Genomic DNA, 17,408 nt, shown 5'->3' with positions numbered 1-17,408 from the left:
AGACACTGTCAATTTAAGTGATATGTAAACAAACTTCTTGTTACTAATATGAATATCACAATATCACAGATTATTGAAACTGAAACAACTATGAAAATCCAAGTTATGTTTCACTATTTATGCTGTTTGTTTACTTTTAATCTCCTGAATCTAGGCGATGAAAATGCATTTAGTCTTTAATCAATTTCACTTTTATTTATTGTCAATTTGTTTGAAGTTCTTAATGAAGCAACCTTTAGGTTACTGCAGGGAATATTTGTTTGAAGGCAATTTTTACTATTGGAATGTTTTTTTAAAAACCATGAACATGTTTTCATTGGTCTTAGGTTTAAGAAAGACCTGTTTTTAAAAAGATTTAGAAATGTAGATTTAGGGGAAAAAAAGAATTTAGAAATCATCGTGTAACTTGGAATTTCCTGGCATTTAAATACTTTGCCTCCTATTTAGCATTATGTTAAGCTCATTACTACGTTCAATATGTAATAAACAGAAATTAAGAATTACTAGAAAGAAACTAACACACCACTTAATCCTAGCAGGAACAGAAAAACAGTTTGTTCAGATAAAGCAAGACCTGACAAATATTCTTTCAAACACCTTCTCACTTTGCAATTGTTTTGATTTGATAAACAAAACTTACATTTTATCCTTTGAGATGTTTCATGTTTAACATTTGTACGCTACTTTAAAAAAAAAAAGCAGGAGTCTAAAAGAATGTAGAACTTGTAAAACCAGATGCTACCTAGTATCAGATTGATCAGTAATACTTTTCTCACATTGACTTAAACAAGGAAGACTCAAAATAAATACATTAGAACAGAGGTGTATGCAGGCTAAAACAGAGTCCTAAAATTCAACCTTTGACTGACCTTTTCCTGTAACTTGAGGCTACAAATAAAGTTGCACCACCCTAGATTCCTGTTGCCAGTGAACTTGAGCAATAAATAGGGCCCTACCAAATTCACGGCCATGAAAAACATGTCATGGACCGTGAAATCTCATCTCCCTCCATGAAATCTGGTCATTTGTGTGCTTTTACTCTGCACTATACAGATTTCACAGGGGGAGACTAGTGTTTCTCAAATTGGGCGTCCTGATCCAAAAGGGAGTTGCGGGGGAGAGGTCACAAGGTTATTTTGGGGGGGGGGTCACAGTATTGCCATCCTCACTTCTGCACTGCCTTCCGAGCTGGGAGGCTGGAGAGCAGCGGCTGTTGGCCAGGTGTCCAGTGTTGAAGGCAGCACCCCGCCAGCAGCAGCAGCGCAGAAGTAAGAGTGGTAATACCATACCCATGCCACCCTTACTTCTGCGCTGCTGTCTTCAGAGCTGGGCAGCCAGAGAGCAGCAGCTGTTGGCTGGACACCCAGCTATGAAGGCAGTGCCCCACCGCAGCAGTGAGGATGGCAATACTATGCCATGCCACCCTTACTTCTGCACTGCTGCCTTCAGGTCTGGGCGGCCGGAGAGCGATGGTGGCTAACTGAGGGCCCAGTTCTGCAGGCAACAGCGCAGAAGTAATAGGGGTGGCAATACCATACCATCCTTACTTCTGTGCTGCTGCTGGAAGAAGCTCTGCCTTCAGAGCTCTGCACCCGGCCAGCAGCTGCTCCTCTCTAGCTGCCCAGCTCTGAAGGCAGCACCGCCGCCAGCAGCAGAGCAGAAGTAAGGGCAGCAGTATTGCAACCCTCCCCCCCACAACTCCTTTTTCGGTCAGGACCCCTACAAATACAACACTGTGAAATTTCAGATTTAAATAGTTGAAATCATGAAATGTAGGATATTTAAAATCCTATGACCATGACATTGACCAAAATGGACCATGAATTTGATAGGACCCTAGCAATAAGCTATTTCTATCTATCAAAGAGACTAGAAAAACAAGGAATGCAATGGCTGTGTACATTTATAGGTGTTATCATCAAGCATTTGGCAGTCTTTGGTGTGTGAAAGTGGGTACCCTAGATTTGCATGGAAGATGTGCTTATGTGCCATAAAGATGCAAAACTAATTTCTTCAAGTTAGCAGTCCCACAATAAAGTTTTTATATGTACGCTATACATTAGAAAACCTAATAAACAAATCAGCCTCTTTGTCCTATAGGCCAAGAAGAAAGAGAGCCAGAAACATTTTTTTTTTTTATTTTAAATACTTTGGCAGTGTTCATATGCTGTGGTGGTGGGGGGCTAGTGAACATGTATCAAATCTGCTCCTTGTTTTGTATTCAGAGAGCATTCTGCTTCCCCTGGTGAGAAATATAGGTTTTTAGCGCTTTTTACTTACTAACCTCTCAACCTCCATACCAGCCCAACTACAGCAGAATGAGCTCGATTCTGTTGTGGTTCTGTGCATGAACAGAATTAAATTCCGAGTGCAGGGGCAAATCTGTCCTCAATTTTACCTGTGTAACCTCCCTGAAAGGAAGGATTTACATCAGTGTAACTGGGAGTCTAGTTTGACCTGCAGAAGCTTTATTAGAGACCATGCTCATGAGAGGGAAAAAACCCAGCTTAATTCTCAGATCCCAGCTTGACCCTGCAGGATTAATGGTTAGAGAGGAGTATAAAGATATTGCTCGAGCACACAGTGACGTAATCAGGAAGGCGAAAACACAACTGGAGTTGCAGCTAGCAAGCGATGTGAAGGGTAACAAGAAGGGTTTCTACAGGTATGTTAGCAACAAGAAAAAAGTCAGGGAAAGTGTGGGACCCTTAAGGAAAAGGGAAGGCAACCTAGTGACAGATGATGTGGAAAAAGCTGAAGTACTCAATGCTTTTTTTGCCTCGGTCTTCACAGACAAGGTCAGCTCCCACACTGCTGTCCTGGGCAACACAGTATGGGGAAGAGGTGAGCAGCCCTCAGTGATGAAAGAACAGGTTAAGGACTATTTAGAAAAGCTGGGCATGCACAAGTCCCTGGATCCAGATCTAATGCATCCGAGGGTGCTGAGGGAATTGGCTGATGTGATTGCAGAGCCATTGGCCATTATCTATGAAAACTTGTGGCGATGGGGGGAGGTCCCTGACCATTGAAAAAAGGCAAATATAGTGCCCATCTTTAAAAATTGGAAGAAGAAGAACCCGGGGAACTACAGACCATCAGCCTCACCTCAGTCCCTGGAAAAATCATGGAGCAGGTCCTCAAGAAAACCATTTTGAAGCACCTGGAGGAGAGGAAGGTGATCAGGAACAGTCAACATGGATTCACCAAGGGCAAGTCATGCCTGACTAACCTGATTGCCTTCTATGATGAGATAAAATGGCTCCGTGGATATGGGGAAAGCAGTGGACATGATATAACTGGACTTTAGCAAAGCACAGTATTCTTGCCAGCAAGTTAAAAAAGTATGGATTGGATGAATGGACTATAAGGTGGATAGAAAACTGGCTAGATTGTTGGGCTGAATGGGTAGCGATCAACAGCTCGATGTCTACATGGCAGCTGGTATCAAGCGACGTGCCCCAGGGGTCGGTCCTGGGGCCGGTTTCGTTCAACATCTTTATTAATGATCTGGATGATGGGATGGATTGCACCCTCAGCAAGTTCGTAGATGACACTAAGCTGGGGGGAGAGGTAGATATGCTGGAGGGTAGGGGTAGGGTCCAGAGTGACCTAGACAAATTGGAGGATTGGGCCAAAAGAAATCTGATGAGGTTCAACAAGGACAAGTGCAGACTTCTGCACTTAGGACGGAAGAATCCCATGCACCATTACAGGCTGGGGACCGACTGGCTAAGCAGCAGATCTGCAGAAAAGGACCTGGGGATTACAGAAGCTGGATATAAATCAGCAGGGTGCCCTTGTTGCCAAGAAGGCTAATGGCATATTGGGCTGCATTAGTAGGAGCATTGCCAGCAGATTGAGGGAAGTGATTATTCCCTTCTATTTGGCACTGGTGAGGCCACATCTGGAGTACTGTGTCCAGTTTTGGGCCCCCCACTACAGAAAGGATGTGGAAAAATTGGAGAGAGTCCAGCAGAGGGCAACGAAAATTATTACAGGGCTGGGGCACATGACTTATGAGGAGAGGCTGTGGGAACTGGCCTTGTTGTCTGCAGAAGAGAAGAGTGAGGGGGGATTTGATAGCAGCATTCAACTATCTGAAAGGAGGTTCCAGAGAGGATGGAGCTTGGCTGTTCTCAGTGGTGGCAGATGACAGAACAAGAAGCAGTGGTCTCAAGTTGCAGAGGGTGAGGTCTAGGTTGGATATTAGGAAACACTATTTCACTAGGAGGGTGGTGAAGCACTCGAATGGGTTACCTAGGAAGATGGTGGCTCTTCCATCCTTAGAGGTTTTTAAGGCCCGGATTGACAAAGTCCTGGCTGGGATGATTTAGCTGGTGTTGGTCCTGCTTTGAGCAGGCGATTGGACTAGATGACCTGCTGAGGTCTCTTCCAATCCTAATCTTCTATGAAAACACATTTTATTTTGAACTGCATATATATGACACAGATGATCCTGAAGGACAAACATGGGTCTCCATGGCACTGTGTTCAAGTACACAAAGCACTGCATGGCAGAACTGAAAGGGGAGAGAAAATAACACCCAAACCCACACAACTAAGGGCAACACCACCAGCTAAGAGAAAAAGGGTGTGAGGCAGCCAGGGAGGGCCACAGGACCAAGTGGGAAGCAGGAGAATCTGAGGCAGCTGGGATGCAGGGAGGCCCCTAGGTCTGGGAAAGAGGCTGGAGGATGTGAAGGTGGGGGAGAGGGTAGGTGAATGTGAAGGAGCCTGGGTACGGGGGCCTCCCAGGTCCAGCACGAACAGGAGGATGCTAGGTGGCTGGGGCAGTGGCCCAGTTCTGAGGTGGTGGCCGGGAGATAGATGTGAGGTGGCCAGGAGTGGAGGGCCAGCCAGGGGTAGGGAAATAGGGGTGGAAAGACCCTAGGTCTGGGAGAGATATTTGTGAGATAAACAGGAGTGGAGATGGCTGTGAGGCAGTCGTGGAGGGCGGGGAAGAGAGATGGTCGTGAGGCGGCCGGGGGGTGTGTGTGGAGAGGAAGAGTGCAGAGAGACGCCCCTGAGCCTGCCACGGGCAGGGGAGGGCAGGGAGACAGTTGTGAGGCGACCGGTAGGTTGGGGAGGCAGGAAGATGGTTGTGAGGCGGCCGGGGGGGCGGGGGGGGGGCAGGGAGACAGATGTGTGAGGTGGCCGGCGGGGAGGGGGCAGGGAGACAGATTATGAGGTGGCCGGGGGGGGAGGGGGAGGGGGAGGGGAGCGGAGGGAGGGGCCAGGGAGACAGATGTGTGAGGTGGCCGGAGGGGAGGCAGGGAGAAGATGTGTGAGGTGGCCGGGGGGGGAGGGGGCGGCAGGGAGACAGATTATGAGGTGGCCGGGGGGGAGGGGAGCGGGCAGGGAGACAGATTATGAGGTGGCCGGGGGGGAGGGGAGTGGGCAGGGAGACAGATGTGTGAGGTGGCCCGGGGGGGAGGGGAGCGGAGCGGGGGGGGGGGCAGGGAGACAGATGTGTGAGGTGGCCCGGGGGGGAGGGGGGCGGCAGGGAGACAGATTACGAGGTGGCCGGGGGGGAGGGGAGTGGGCAGGGAGACAGATGTGTGAGGTGGCCCGGGGGGGAGGGGGGCGGCAGGGAGACAGATTATGAGGTGGCCGGGGGGGAGGGGAGTGGGCAGGGAGACAGATGTGTGAGGTGGCCGGGGGGGGGGGGCAGGGAGACAGATGTGTTAGGTTGCCGGGGATGCCAGGAGAGCCCAGGCTGCGCTGCCGGTAGGACCCGGGGACCAAGGCAGCCCCAGAATCTGAGCTCAGACTCGAGGCTTAGAGCACCCGACTCCTCCCCCCGCGAGGCTGAAACCGCCACCCGAAGTCAGTTACCGCACGCGGCGTCCCCAGGCCCCACTCTGCCTCCGCGAACGCGAGGTGCCGCAGGGCAACAGTCTCAGCGAAGCGAATACACATGCGCCTCCCCCGCCTCGTCCACGCCTGGCGCGAACCCGGAAGCGGAAGCCTGCTCACTTCCGGCGGAAGGAATTGGGCGGGGCGGACGGCGGCTCCGAGTTTCCGATTCCGCGCCTTGGCAGTCGGAGGTCGCGGGGCTGGTTGGCTGCTCTCCTGGGGGCCGCCGCTGCCGCCGTGCCCCAGCCCCGCGCGGGGCCATGCTGCTGCCGTCCGACGTGGCCCGGCTGGTGCTGGGTGAGTCCGGGGACCGGGCGGGTCACGTCTCCCGCTCCGCAGGCAGCGCCCGCCGTGCGGGGCCGGGGCTGCAGCCACCGCTTGTCGCGGGGGCGGGGGCGAGAGCCGCGAGGGCGCCGGACTGCAGCCGTCGCTCCCTGGCGTTGGGGCCTCACAGGCACCGGGGCTGTTCGACGTGCAACCGACGCAAACCGGCTGCGTGCAGGAGGCGTGGCCCGACCGCGGCAGGAGCAGACTTGCGCCCCGTGCCTTTGGGGTCGCGTTAAGGGAGGGCCCCCTAGGGCCAAGGGCTGCCGCGTACGGCAGTTGCTTGTGCCGCTTCCCTGTTGTTGCGTGTTAGCCACTGACAGCGTGGTCAGGGCTGTGTAAAATGCAGAAATACAGAGCGCCTCTGCCAGTGGCTGTTCCCTGCTGTGCCCTCGTGTTACAACAGAAAAAAGACTCGCGACTCCCCTCCCACCTCGCCCTAAAGAAAGAGAGTAGCACTGACCTTCCCTGGATCTGGTTGCAACACCCCCGCTGAGAACACGTTTATGTCACACATATTTTACTGTCTGTAGCCCTGTCTTAACACAGTCGTGGTATGCAAAAAGACCTGTCAAAATGCAAAGAGACCCGTGAAACAACATTAACAGGCTGTGTCTTAACATGGGGAGAGGGAGCCTGTACTATCCCAAAAGGTGTAATCCAAATTTAGAAAGGTCACGTTTTCTTGTATCTTTCTACAAAAAGAAATCTGGTGAATGAGGTCTAATTAGACTTCTGATTACCAGAAGAATTATGTGGGTGACCCAGAATATTTAGACTGCCAAAGTTTCACTGAAAGAAAAGGAGTACTTGTGGCACCTTAGAGACTAACCAATTTATTTGAGCATAAGCTTTCGTGAGCTACAGCTCACTTCATCGAATGCATCCGATGAAGTGAGCTGTAGCTCACGAAAGCTTATGCTCAAATAAATTGGTTAGTCTCTAAGATGCCACAAGTACTCCTTTTCCTTTTGCGAATACAGACTAACATGGCTGCTACTCTGAAAAGTTTCATTGAGCATCTAGTGTCGCTATGATTTGGACTAAGGGTCTTGAAATTTGGAAAGACATTGTCCTGCTGTCAAGGACATGCTCTTTGCCATTCTTATTAAAATTATCATTTATAAGCTATTATTGGGTTTTGTGAAGATAAATTGATTAATGTTTGTAAGGAACTAAATTAATAGGTTGAACTCACCATAGAAAAGCCCATGGGGACATAAATAATTTTGTATTCAGGGTTTGGTGATGTGCAGCAAATAAGGCCTGGAGCCACACATTGAACCACAAGGATAAAACAAAATATTAGATAGCTGCTTATTAGGTGAGCACTGTTCATCCAGTGTGCTGAATAAGGCAGGTGACCTGTAGAAAAAATAGTATATGATGTTTTAATTAGAGGTTGTATCATAACACCATCTAGCGACACCATCATAAGACCCAGCCACACCATTAGAGGCTCATTCACCTGCACATCTACTAACGTGATAGATGTCATCATCATTGTACATTGGCCAAACCGGACAGTCCCTACATAAAAGGATAAATGGACACAAATCAGACATCAGGAATGGTAACATACAAAAGCCAGTAGGAGAACACTTCAGTCTCCCTGGACGCTCAATAACAGATTTAAAAGTAGCCATCCTTCAACAAAAAAACTTCAAAAACAGACTTCAGAGAGAAACTGCAGAACTACAATTCATTTCCAAACTTAACACCATCCATTTGGGCTTGAATAGGGACTGGGAGTGTCTGGCTAACTACAAATCAATTTTCCCTGTCTTGGTATTGACACCTCTTCATCAATTATTGGGAGTGGACAACATCCACCCTGACTAAATTGGCCTTCAACATTGGTTCTCCACTTGTAAGGTAGCTCCCTTCTCGTCATGTGCCAATATATATTTATACCTGTATCTGTAATTTTCTCTCCATTTATCTGAAGAAGTGGGTTTTTTACCCACAAAAGCTTATGCCCAAATAAATCTGTTAGTCTTTAAAGTGCCACTGGACTCCTTGTTGTTATCATAATACATGTATGCAATTGGGCAAGGGCAACCTTAATCCTGGTAATTCATAACTTTTGAGTGTTTGATTTTGCAACTTTAATGTTCTTTGAACATAGCTCTCTGTGTGTGTATTACTGTAAGCATATAGTCATCCTATGCAGCTATGGGAATGCTTATGTTGCATTTTAAAACCTGTGGCAGTGAGGCTCAGAGCTTGGGTCTACATATGTGGGCTCACGCTGCAGTTCAGCTCAGGCTTTGAAACCCACCCCCTTGCCCAGGATTCAGAGCCCAACCTCCAGCCCAAGTCTGAATGTCTACAGATCTGTTTTTAGTGCAGTGCCACAAGCCTGAGTCTGTAGACAGACCAGGGCTCTGAAACTCCCTCTTGTGCATTTTAAAATGCAGTGAAAACGTACCACGTGTTTCAGGAAGTCAGAGAGAGAGTAATGGTGTGGCTGGATTTTTAAAAAATATCTGAATAATTTTGACATCAGAACATGGGTACAGAATTACAGGCTGTGCCAGTAGTGTTACACAACTCTTCATGATGTTAACTATTCATCTTAAGGACCAAGTACAAATATTTCCATGATGTATAGCATTGCAAGAACTAGCTTCAGTGAATTGTGGGGTTTTTAATTTTTATTTCATGCATCATGTGTTGAATACTGATGTGGACCAGAAAGAGAAGAAGGCTTTGATTTGATCTGATCTTTTTGTCAGTTCTAGGAATGGTATTTTATAAGAGACTAATTAGAGGTAGATGTTTGGGACTGGAATCCCATCAGAGACATTTAAAATAGAGTTGCTAAAGCACCATCCAGTGTAGCACAGGGGCAAGTATACTCCGGCATGGAATAGGCAAAATGACATACTATCATGATTCTGTGTTCTGGATCCTATATACAAATTACTCCTTTTAGTGCCTGAAGGAATTTCAGCACTAAAATGGAAGTTAAATAATTATACACATTTCCTAAAGGTTGGAAATATTTTTGGGGTAGGAATTTCTGTCTATTTCACATTAAAGTAACTAAAATGGGATCTGAGGTGCAGAGGTGCACAAGAGATTGTTGGTATGTCTACTGAATATGAAGTTTACAGCATGGAATTATATTACTTTTCCAATTATGCCATCTGCTACTAATGTTAATCTTTTTGAAGAAATTGAACATGTTTTAACGTTGCTCATGTTTTTTCTGTTTTGGAACTGTTATATATGCACACCGAATCTTGATTGTTGTATGGCAGTGCATTTTATAAAAATATACTGTAGAGTTCCATTTCATTTAAAACTGGAATTTTTGGCTCATGTACAAAGCCGTGGATATAAAAGCAGATATCTGCAGATATGCAGGGATCTAGATATAAAATTTGGATCCGCATCCATCCACAATCTGCAAACATGGTCCGTGGATATCTGCAGATTTGCAGGGCTCGATTATATATTGCTCAGATTGTCAATCTTTTCTGGCAAGAATTGTATTTTTTTTGGTCTATCGAGAGATATGCACAGCTCTGTTTCTAAGTAAACAGTAATAGTTCTTTAGGTGGTACTAATAGTTTTAGTCTTGAAAGTAGCTTTGTTTGGATTTATGTAGCACAGCATCAGCAATGTTATGTGCAGTCTTTTTTTTTTTTTTTGACAATTAGAGAAATGTATGGAAAAGGAGCTATTCTTTCAAAATATAACTTGTTTTCTTTAATTTTTGTCAATTGAGTCCATAGATAGTTGCGATATGAGCATTCTTAATTAATATGTATAGTTGTATCGGAACTTTGACATCTACCACGTGTAGCATGGAGAAGCAAGTAACAAAACTGCAAAACTTTCTGTCTTGTCTGTTACAGGGTATTTACAACAGGAGAAGCTTTTAGCCACCTGCCGTGAATTTATATTGGAAAGCTCAGATTTAAAGGAATATGCTGAGCACTATACAGAGGAAGGATTTGTTCCAGCCTGTTTACTGGTGAGTTCATCTTTACAGCACACAAGATAAAGTTACACTGTGGCATAGTCTGAAAATCTCTCCTAAATAATTTATTTTTCCATCCACACAGACTTCTGCACTTTTAGAATGTGAGTGAACGACACAGCATCTACCACTCAGAGGCTGTTTGAAATCTTTGAATAGTTTGAAATAGTAACCTCTCTCTCTCTTTTTGGCATCACATAAAGCACTGTATGTGCCCAGCTGCCTCTATCCTACATTGCTAATAATACTGAAGGGTAGATATCTAAAAACTTTACAAATCCAAGAGTAAAATATGCAGATGGTATTGAAAGTGTTTAATTCAATCTGTTTTGTAGCTGTGAGCAAGGAGTTACTTTTGGTAAAGTATTGCAAGAAGCTACATTGATTACAGGGCTGCTACAGTTATTTAAAGTAAGAGTACTTTATTATGAGTATGACAATCTTTGTATCGTGTAGATGTAACATTTAATTACAGTCTGTTCCACGTAAATATTAACTTGAATTAGATAAATCAGTTTCACTTAAAGATCTCAAATTTGTGCATGCTTACTAGCACAACCAGAAGTCTGGTGAATGCATTGATTCTTTCCCAGTTTGACAACTGTAATGGCTTCCTCACTTAGTACCCTCATCTATTCCAACTAAGATGTAATTTGTCTATAATCTTGTCACTCATGATTTGTTTATTAACTATGCATGTAAACATAACTATGTTAACTCTCTCACTTCAGTGGCTGCCTTTTCTAATGCACTCGAAATGAGGTTTTGACTAGCATTCCAAATGGCATGGCTTTGATTATTGTATGTGCAACTTTGATATTCATATTTGCACCGACTCACAGCTTTCATTCTATTTTTCTAATACACCATTTGATAACTATGAATCCTTGGCCTGCAATATTCGAGGTTGGTGGAAATCTCTCCCTTGTGAGATCCACGTTTCTGACTCACCAACTCAAAAAAAGGACTTAAAATGGTTTACCTAGTTATAAGCATTTAATCAGTCATGTTGCTAGTAGCCTACTGGGCTGTCTGAATTTCAGTTCTGAATTCAGCTGCGACCAGTAAGAATTAGATAGATAAAAGGGAGAGAAAGAGATTATGTGGGTTATTAAAGTAAATTATAATGACATATTCTTTTATTTTATAACTTTTAATATGGAAAATATATAGACTATTTTCCTTTTCTTGGCAATATTTTTTTTTCCTGTTTCTAAATGCAAGTGATGTTAGGAAATTCCATAGGACCAAAATCTCATTAGAATTCACATGCTTTATAATTCAAGAGAGCTTTTAACGAGTATCAGAGGACTATAGGTGATTACCAATATCAAACAAGACAAGAAACTGAAACTAAGGATAGTGGTAATTTGAAAATCCTAATTCTCTGTGTGTCACCTGAAATCATGGTGTAATGGGACAGGTGCAGATGGTTTGCTGTAAAATTATTAAAAACTCTCACTTTTGGCAGCAACTCTCCTGAGGTGTCTGTTCTCTTATCAACATGTTGTACTGCCTCAGGCTGATGGCCTTCACTTGCATGCCCATTGCAGCTATTCCCTAACAACCAAAAATGACACTGCCTAACTTTCTCCTGCCTCTAACTCTATTATCCCCTAATAACAAGAGCGAATTAAAGCAAGTTAACGTATTCTTGGCTGATATATCCTGGAATGGCTACTCTGCAGAAGGCTGTACGCTTAAAAGTTTCTATTATTGTTGAGGAATGCATTTTGTCCCCGAATTGCACTTTTTGCATCCTCAAGAGAGCAGCGTCAGCAGGGTAATCTACATCTATTTGTGTCTTGCATCTACATGGTGTAGATCAGTGGTTCTCAAACTTTTTTACTGGTGAACCCTTTCACATAGCAAGCCTCTGAGCTCAACCCCCCCTTATAAATTAAAACCACTTTTTTATATATTTAACACCATTATAAATGCTGGAGGCAGAGCGGGGTTGGGGTGGAGGTTGACAGCTCGTGACCCCCCATCTAATGACCTTGCGACCTCTTGAGGGGTCCCAACCCCGAGCTTGAGAACCCCTGGCATAGATCCTAAAAAACTACAAGAACTGAATGCGTTAGGACTCAGTCTTTTTCACAGTTTGAGTAATGTAATAGAAGAGGTAACGTGTAGGTTGCTGCTGAAGATTCTTTAATCTAACACTGATCTTTTTTTTTTTCCTTTCAGTCTTTGTTTGGAAAAAACTTGACAACCATTCTTAATGAGTATGTAGCCATGAAAACAAAAGGTAAGCACTGAGGGTCAGACATTTGTTGTATAGCACTTCATTTTCATTTGTCTATTTAGGTTGTAAACTTTTTGGAGTAGAGACAGTGTCTCTCTCTCTCTCTCTCCGTACCTAGCACAAGCCCCAGTCTAGGTTGGGACCTTTAGGTTCTATCACAACACAAATAATCGTTAATTTGATCAGAGTTTTAAAAGAAGATGTCTGCTATCATAGCTAGTAATTGTGTGCATGCTTTCTCACTGAAAATTTGAACAGACTCTTTAATATAGCAATGGACAGAAGTGTATCTGAGGCATAAAGTAAATGTAGGTTCATGATTATAGAGTTGTACTGTTTGTATATAGAAAAATAACCAGAGGAGACTTGCAGTGCATGTGTAAAATTTGGCTTCCCTGTCTTGATTTCCTTAACCTTATTTGAAAAGTTCAAAATTAATTATTAACATTTTGTGTGGATAAGAGAGAGAAAAGTGCAACTGTTTTTTTAAAAAAAAGCAACTAATGAAAGTCTGTCTTCCACCTCGTTTTGTTCACCGTTGACCTCTGTGCAAGTGACCAGACTTTGCTCTGCTGGTGCTTTGTGAGACTTGGGGTCGGAGGGCATACAGTGTAGTTAAGTGTATGACCTTAGATCGCTATGTAAAGAACTGCCATGTCTTGAATATTTGTATAATGTTGTTTTCCTCACTTATTTATGTTTAATAAAAATTTTAGCTGTAAGACACAAATTTAATTGCAGCAAAATAACATTTACTTGGCATCTTGAAGAACATTATAAAGAGGTCTGTCTAAATCTGGGGAAGGTGACATGAACTTCTCTGACTTTAAACTCAGCTAATAAAGTGGGTGTGAAGAAGGTATTTTAATGAAGTATGGAATTAAAAAAGGTGTGGACTTGATCCTCAGAGCTGTTTAGTATCTACATTAAAGTTACTGGGAACTCAGGACTGCCAACTCAGACCTACTATGCACAAAAAATCTAATTTGTTTTTTTAGTCTTTTCTATAATCTTAGCTGCTTGGAGATTCTTCCTTCTGTCCATTTGTTTTTTAAAGATTGTGTGCTCCCCAAATTTCAAGCATATTAACTTCCCTCAGTGATTTCTCAAAACGAGCAGTGATTCCTGTAACAGGCTATATGTATAGGGTACATTTTTCCAAAATGAGCAGTGATTCCTGTTAAAGGCCATACATATACAGTGAAAAATTCAAAAATACTTCAACAACTTAAGGGCATAAATCCAATTTTCAGAAGTGGCTTAGGCACTAAGACTATAGACTTGCAATGCCTAAGTCACTTTTGATAGTGAGACTTAGGCTCCTAAGTTGCTTAGGCATGTCTGAAAATTTTACTTAATGTTTACCTCTTGACTATATTACACTAGGTTTCTGACACAGCTTCTCTCCAGCTACCTGTTTTAGCTCTCTGAAGAATGTGTTAATGTGTTCATGTATTTTTTTTTTTTTTAGAAACCACAAATGAAGTTCCAGTAATTATGTCATCTTTGTGGAAGAAGTTAGACTATACTCTTTCTCAGATCAGGTAATTTGTAATGTTGAAATCAAGAATAGAGGATTTTCCTTTAAAGTGAGACTATCTACCTCCTTGCTTTCCTTTACTTCATTTTCACATTTTACAAACATACTGTTGACACACATTGACTAAGGGTAATGAAGATATTTTTTATGTTTATTTTTCTCTGTGAATTGGCAGGGAAAGAATCTGCATTTGACCGTAAAGTGGTTGGGTGGGAATCTCAAAACTGTTCAAGCTCCATTTATGCTAGTCAGAGAAATCAGATAGGGAGGTGCTAGTGTGGTTTCCTTGGCCTATGTAGACATAGCCTTAGTGTCATATAACGTGGTACTGTAGTTGCCATGGTTATTGGTTCCAAAATTCAACCTAATTTCACAGTAGATCTCACTTAAAGAATTTAATCTACGTTAATCATTTTAACAAATCCATGCCTCATCCAGAAACATCGCCAAATCAGTATGTGACTAGCGCATAAACTAGTAAATGCATAACTATAGAATGATCCTTCTTCTGTTTAGGTGTCTGTGGTGTGTTTTCTACTTATTTTGACTGGCTTATCTTATTTTGTAGGAGTATGCAGAATTCTGCAGGATTTTCTGCTAATCAAAGGAGTAGGTATCTAATTGAATCATATAGATGTAATAAATGGGGTTCAAGTTCAGAACTGATTTTGATTGAGACCTACCTCTCCTGAAAAGAATATCAACCTTGTGGTTTTGATAATCTTTGTACTCACTCCTAAAACTAGATTTTAATTTTCTACTCCCTTAAGCTTATTTAATTGACGGTTCAAAGGGGAACTAAAATCATGAGCAATCCAGTTGCAGTCTAGCCTCACTAGAAAGTGGAAAACAATGTGAACAGATAGCTTGTCTAGAATTATTCACCTCTTTGGAAGATCTACCAAATGAACTTCTAAACAGCAAAATTATTTTATTTTCACAATCACTAGAATAAATTCCATGCCTTACAAGTCTTTACTCAGAAACTTTCGTGAGAAAACCAAATGTTAAATACAGGTATTGTTTGCTCTTGAATCTCACAATCCCATTGCCTGTACTGGACACAATTACAATGTTTATTGTTCTGGGAATCTCCTACAGCTTAAGTTTGTCAGGCTTGGTTTACATACAGTGTACGTACCTTTTTCACTATTTCAGTTAGAGATGTGGGTTTTATACAGTAAAATTGGTACAGCCCGTAGTGTGGATGCAGTTATGCCGCAATAAAAATGCCCATAAACTTACAGGAATAAATGACATTGATATAAGCACCTTTATACTGGTTTAATTGTGCCTATACTAGTTAGCTGTACTGCTTTAACTATACTGGTTTCAAACTAACATAGTTAAAGCCATACAAAAATTGTGTGCAGACAAGCTCTTGCAGAAACTATTGTACTTGTGGTCCCCATTTCTTGTCTCCCTCCCTGCTAAAAGAGCAGTTGGCCCTGTTGGGGTGCCCATAATTACATCTTCAAGTAATGGTGACTATTGCCTGGAAAAACAACTGCCTCTTGAAAATATCCAGTAATGGATCTCATTGTAGCCTTAACTTTCCTCAGCACGTACAAGAAGTGGAATTGCAGAAATGAAAAGGCAGAGAATACTTCAGTCAGCTCCTCCAACCTCAGGATTGTTGTCTATAGCCCACCAGTCAGGACAACTTAATTCCTCTTGTATGACAACTACCCCAATTATTCACAGACCAGCAGTAAATCAAAATGCGTCACAGCCAAGATTGAATATGTTGTTTGCACACCAGGCCCAAACACAGGAAAATAATGTCGGCAGTAAGTAAAATGTGTTACTGATTTTTTTATTTATTCGATGTATGTATACAGGTGGAATTATTTTATAATGTATAATAGTCACCTTATACAAATGATAGCTTGCTTTGAGAAATTCCTGCTTTGCATATTCTTACTGGTGTCCAGACCAAGTCAGACATTAAGAATAAGAAGATTGCACAATGAAGAGATTGTTTGTTTTTAATTTGCATATTGGCTATGGCTCCATGTATGTTGGTGGCTCAGATCCTTTGTGTTCAGATCCTTCCACATGCGCCTAACATCCCCAGAAAAGAAGGTTTCAGAGGAACAGCCGTGTTAGTCTGTATTCGCAAAAAGAAAAGGAGTACTTGTGGCACCTTAGAGACTAACCAATTTATTTGAGCATGAGCTTTCGTGAGCTACAGCTCACTTCATCAGATGTTTACCGTGGAAACTGCAGCAGACTTTATATACACACAGAGAATATGAAACAATACCTCCTCCCACCCCACTGTCCTGCTGGTAATAGCTTATCTAAACTGATCAACAGGTGGGCCATTTCCAGCACAAATCCAGGTTTTCTCACCCTCCACCCCCCACACAAATTCACTCTCCTGCTGGTGCTAGCCCATCCAAAGTGACAACTCTTTACATAATCAAGTAGGGCTATTTCCTGCATAGATCAAGGTTTTCTCACATCCCCCCCACCCCCATACACACACAAACTCACTCTCCTGCTGGTAATAGCTCATCTAAACTGACCACTCTCCAAGTTTAAATCCAAGTTAAACCAGAACATCTGGGGGGGGGGGGGGGTAGGAAAAAACAAGAAGAAACAGGCTACCTTGCATAATGACTTAGCCACTCCCAGTCTCTATTTAAGCCTAAATTAATAGTATCCAATTTGCAAATGAATTCCAATTCAGCAGTTTCTCGCTGGAGTCTGGATTTGAAGTTTTTTTGTTTTAAGATAGCGACCTTCATGTCTGTGATTGCGTGACCAGAGAGATTGAAGTGTTCTCCGACTGGTTTATGAATGTTATAATTCTTGACATCTGATTTGTGTCCATTGATTCTTTTACGTAGAGACTGTCCAGTTTGACCAATGTATATGGCAGAGGGGCATTGCTGGCACATGATGGCATATATCACATTGGTGGATGTGCAGGTGAACGAGCCTCTGATAGTGTGGCTGATGTTATTAGGCCCTGTGATGGTGTCCCCTGAATAGATATGTGGGCACAATTGGCAACGGGCTTTGTTGCAAGGATAAGTTCCTGGGTTAGTGGTTCTGTTGTGTGGTATGTGGTTGTTGGTGAGTATTTGCTTCAGGTTGCGGGGCTGTCTGTAGGCAAGGACTGGCCTGTCTCCCAAGACTTGTGAGAGTGTTGGGTCATCCTTTAGGATAGGTTGTAGATCCTTAATAATGCGTTGGAGGGGTTTTAGTTGGGGACACAACTAATCAAAGAATCAATGGACACAAATCAGATGTCAAGAATTATAACATTCATAAACCAGTCGGAGAACACTTCAATCTCTCTGGTCACGCAATCACAGACATGAAGGTCGCTATCTTAAAACAAAAAAACTTCAAATCCAGACTCCAGCGAGAAACTGCTGAATTGGAATTCATTTGCAAATTGGATACTATTAATTTAGGCTTAAATAGAGACTGGGAGT

The 17,408-nt window shown here is 43.0% G+C and overlaps 2 protein-coding genes across 4 annotated transcripts in view; one reads left to right on the top strand and one right to left on the bottom strand.

Moving 5' to 3' along the window:
• ATM (ATM serine/threonine kinase) overlaps nucleotides 1–5,950 on the bottom strand; it is a 120,158-nt gene extending 114,208 nt beyond the window's left edge. For both annotated transcript variants that reach the window (XM_048844502.2, XM_048844508.2), the window contains exon 1: nucleotides 5,836–5,950. The gene's annotated coding sequence lies outside the window, so the exon portion shown is untranslated. The remainder of the gene's footprint in view (nucleotides 1–5,835) is intronic.
• Nucleotides 5,951–5,991: 41 nt separating this feature from the next.
• Nucleotides 5,992–17,408, top strand: part of NPAT (nuclear protein, coactivator of histone transcription) — a 33,197-nt gene continuing 21,780 nt past the window's right edge. For both annotated transcript variants that reach the window (XM_048844528.2, XM_048844522.2), the window contains exons 1-6: nucleotides 5,992–6,153; nucleotides 10,047–10,165; nucleotides 12,362–12,422; nucleotides 13,891–13,963; nucleotides 14,528–14,568; nucleotides 15,522–15,749. In XM_048844528.2, the coding sequence (XP_048700485.2) occupies nucleotides 6,117–6,153; nucleotides 10,047–10,165; nucleotides 12,362–12,422; nucleotides 13,891–13,963; nucleotides 14,528–14,568; nucleotides 15,522–15,749 (559 nt within the window). In that variant the 5' untranslated portion in view covers nucleotides 5,992–6,116. The remainder of the gene's footprint in view (nucleotides 6,154–10,046; nucleotides 10,166–12,361; nucleotides 12,423–13,890; nucleotides 13,964–14,527; nucleotides 14,569–15,521; nucleotides 15,750–17,408) is intronic.

The sequence above is a fragment of the Caretta caretta genome, chromosome 1 (assembly GCF_965140235.1).
Source record: "Caretta caretta isolate rCarCar2 chromosome 1, rCarCar1.hap1, whole genome shotgun sequence".
Classification (NCBI taxonomy): domain Eukaryota; kingdom Metazoa; phylum Chordata; order Testudines; family Cheloniidae; genus Caretta; species Caretta caretta.
The sequence above is the reverse complement of the archived record's forward strand: the minus strand, read 5'-3'. Positions and strand labels throughout refer to the sequence as shown.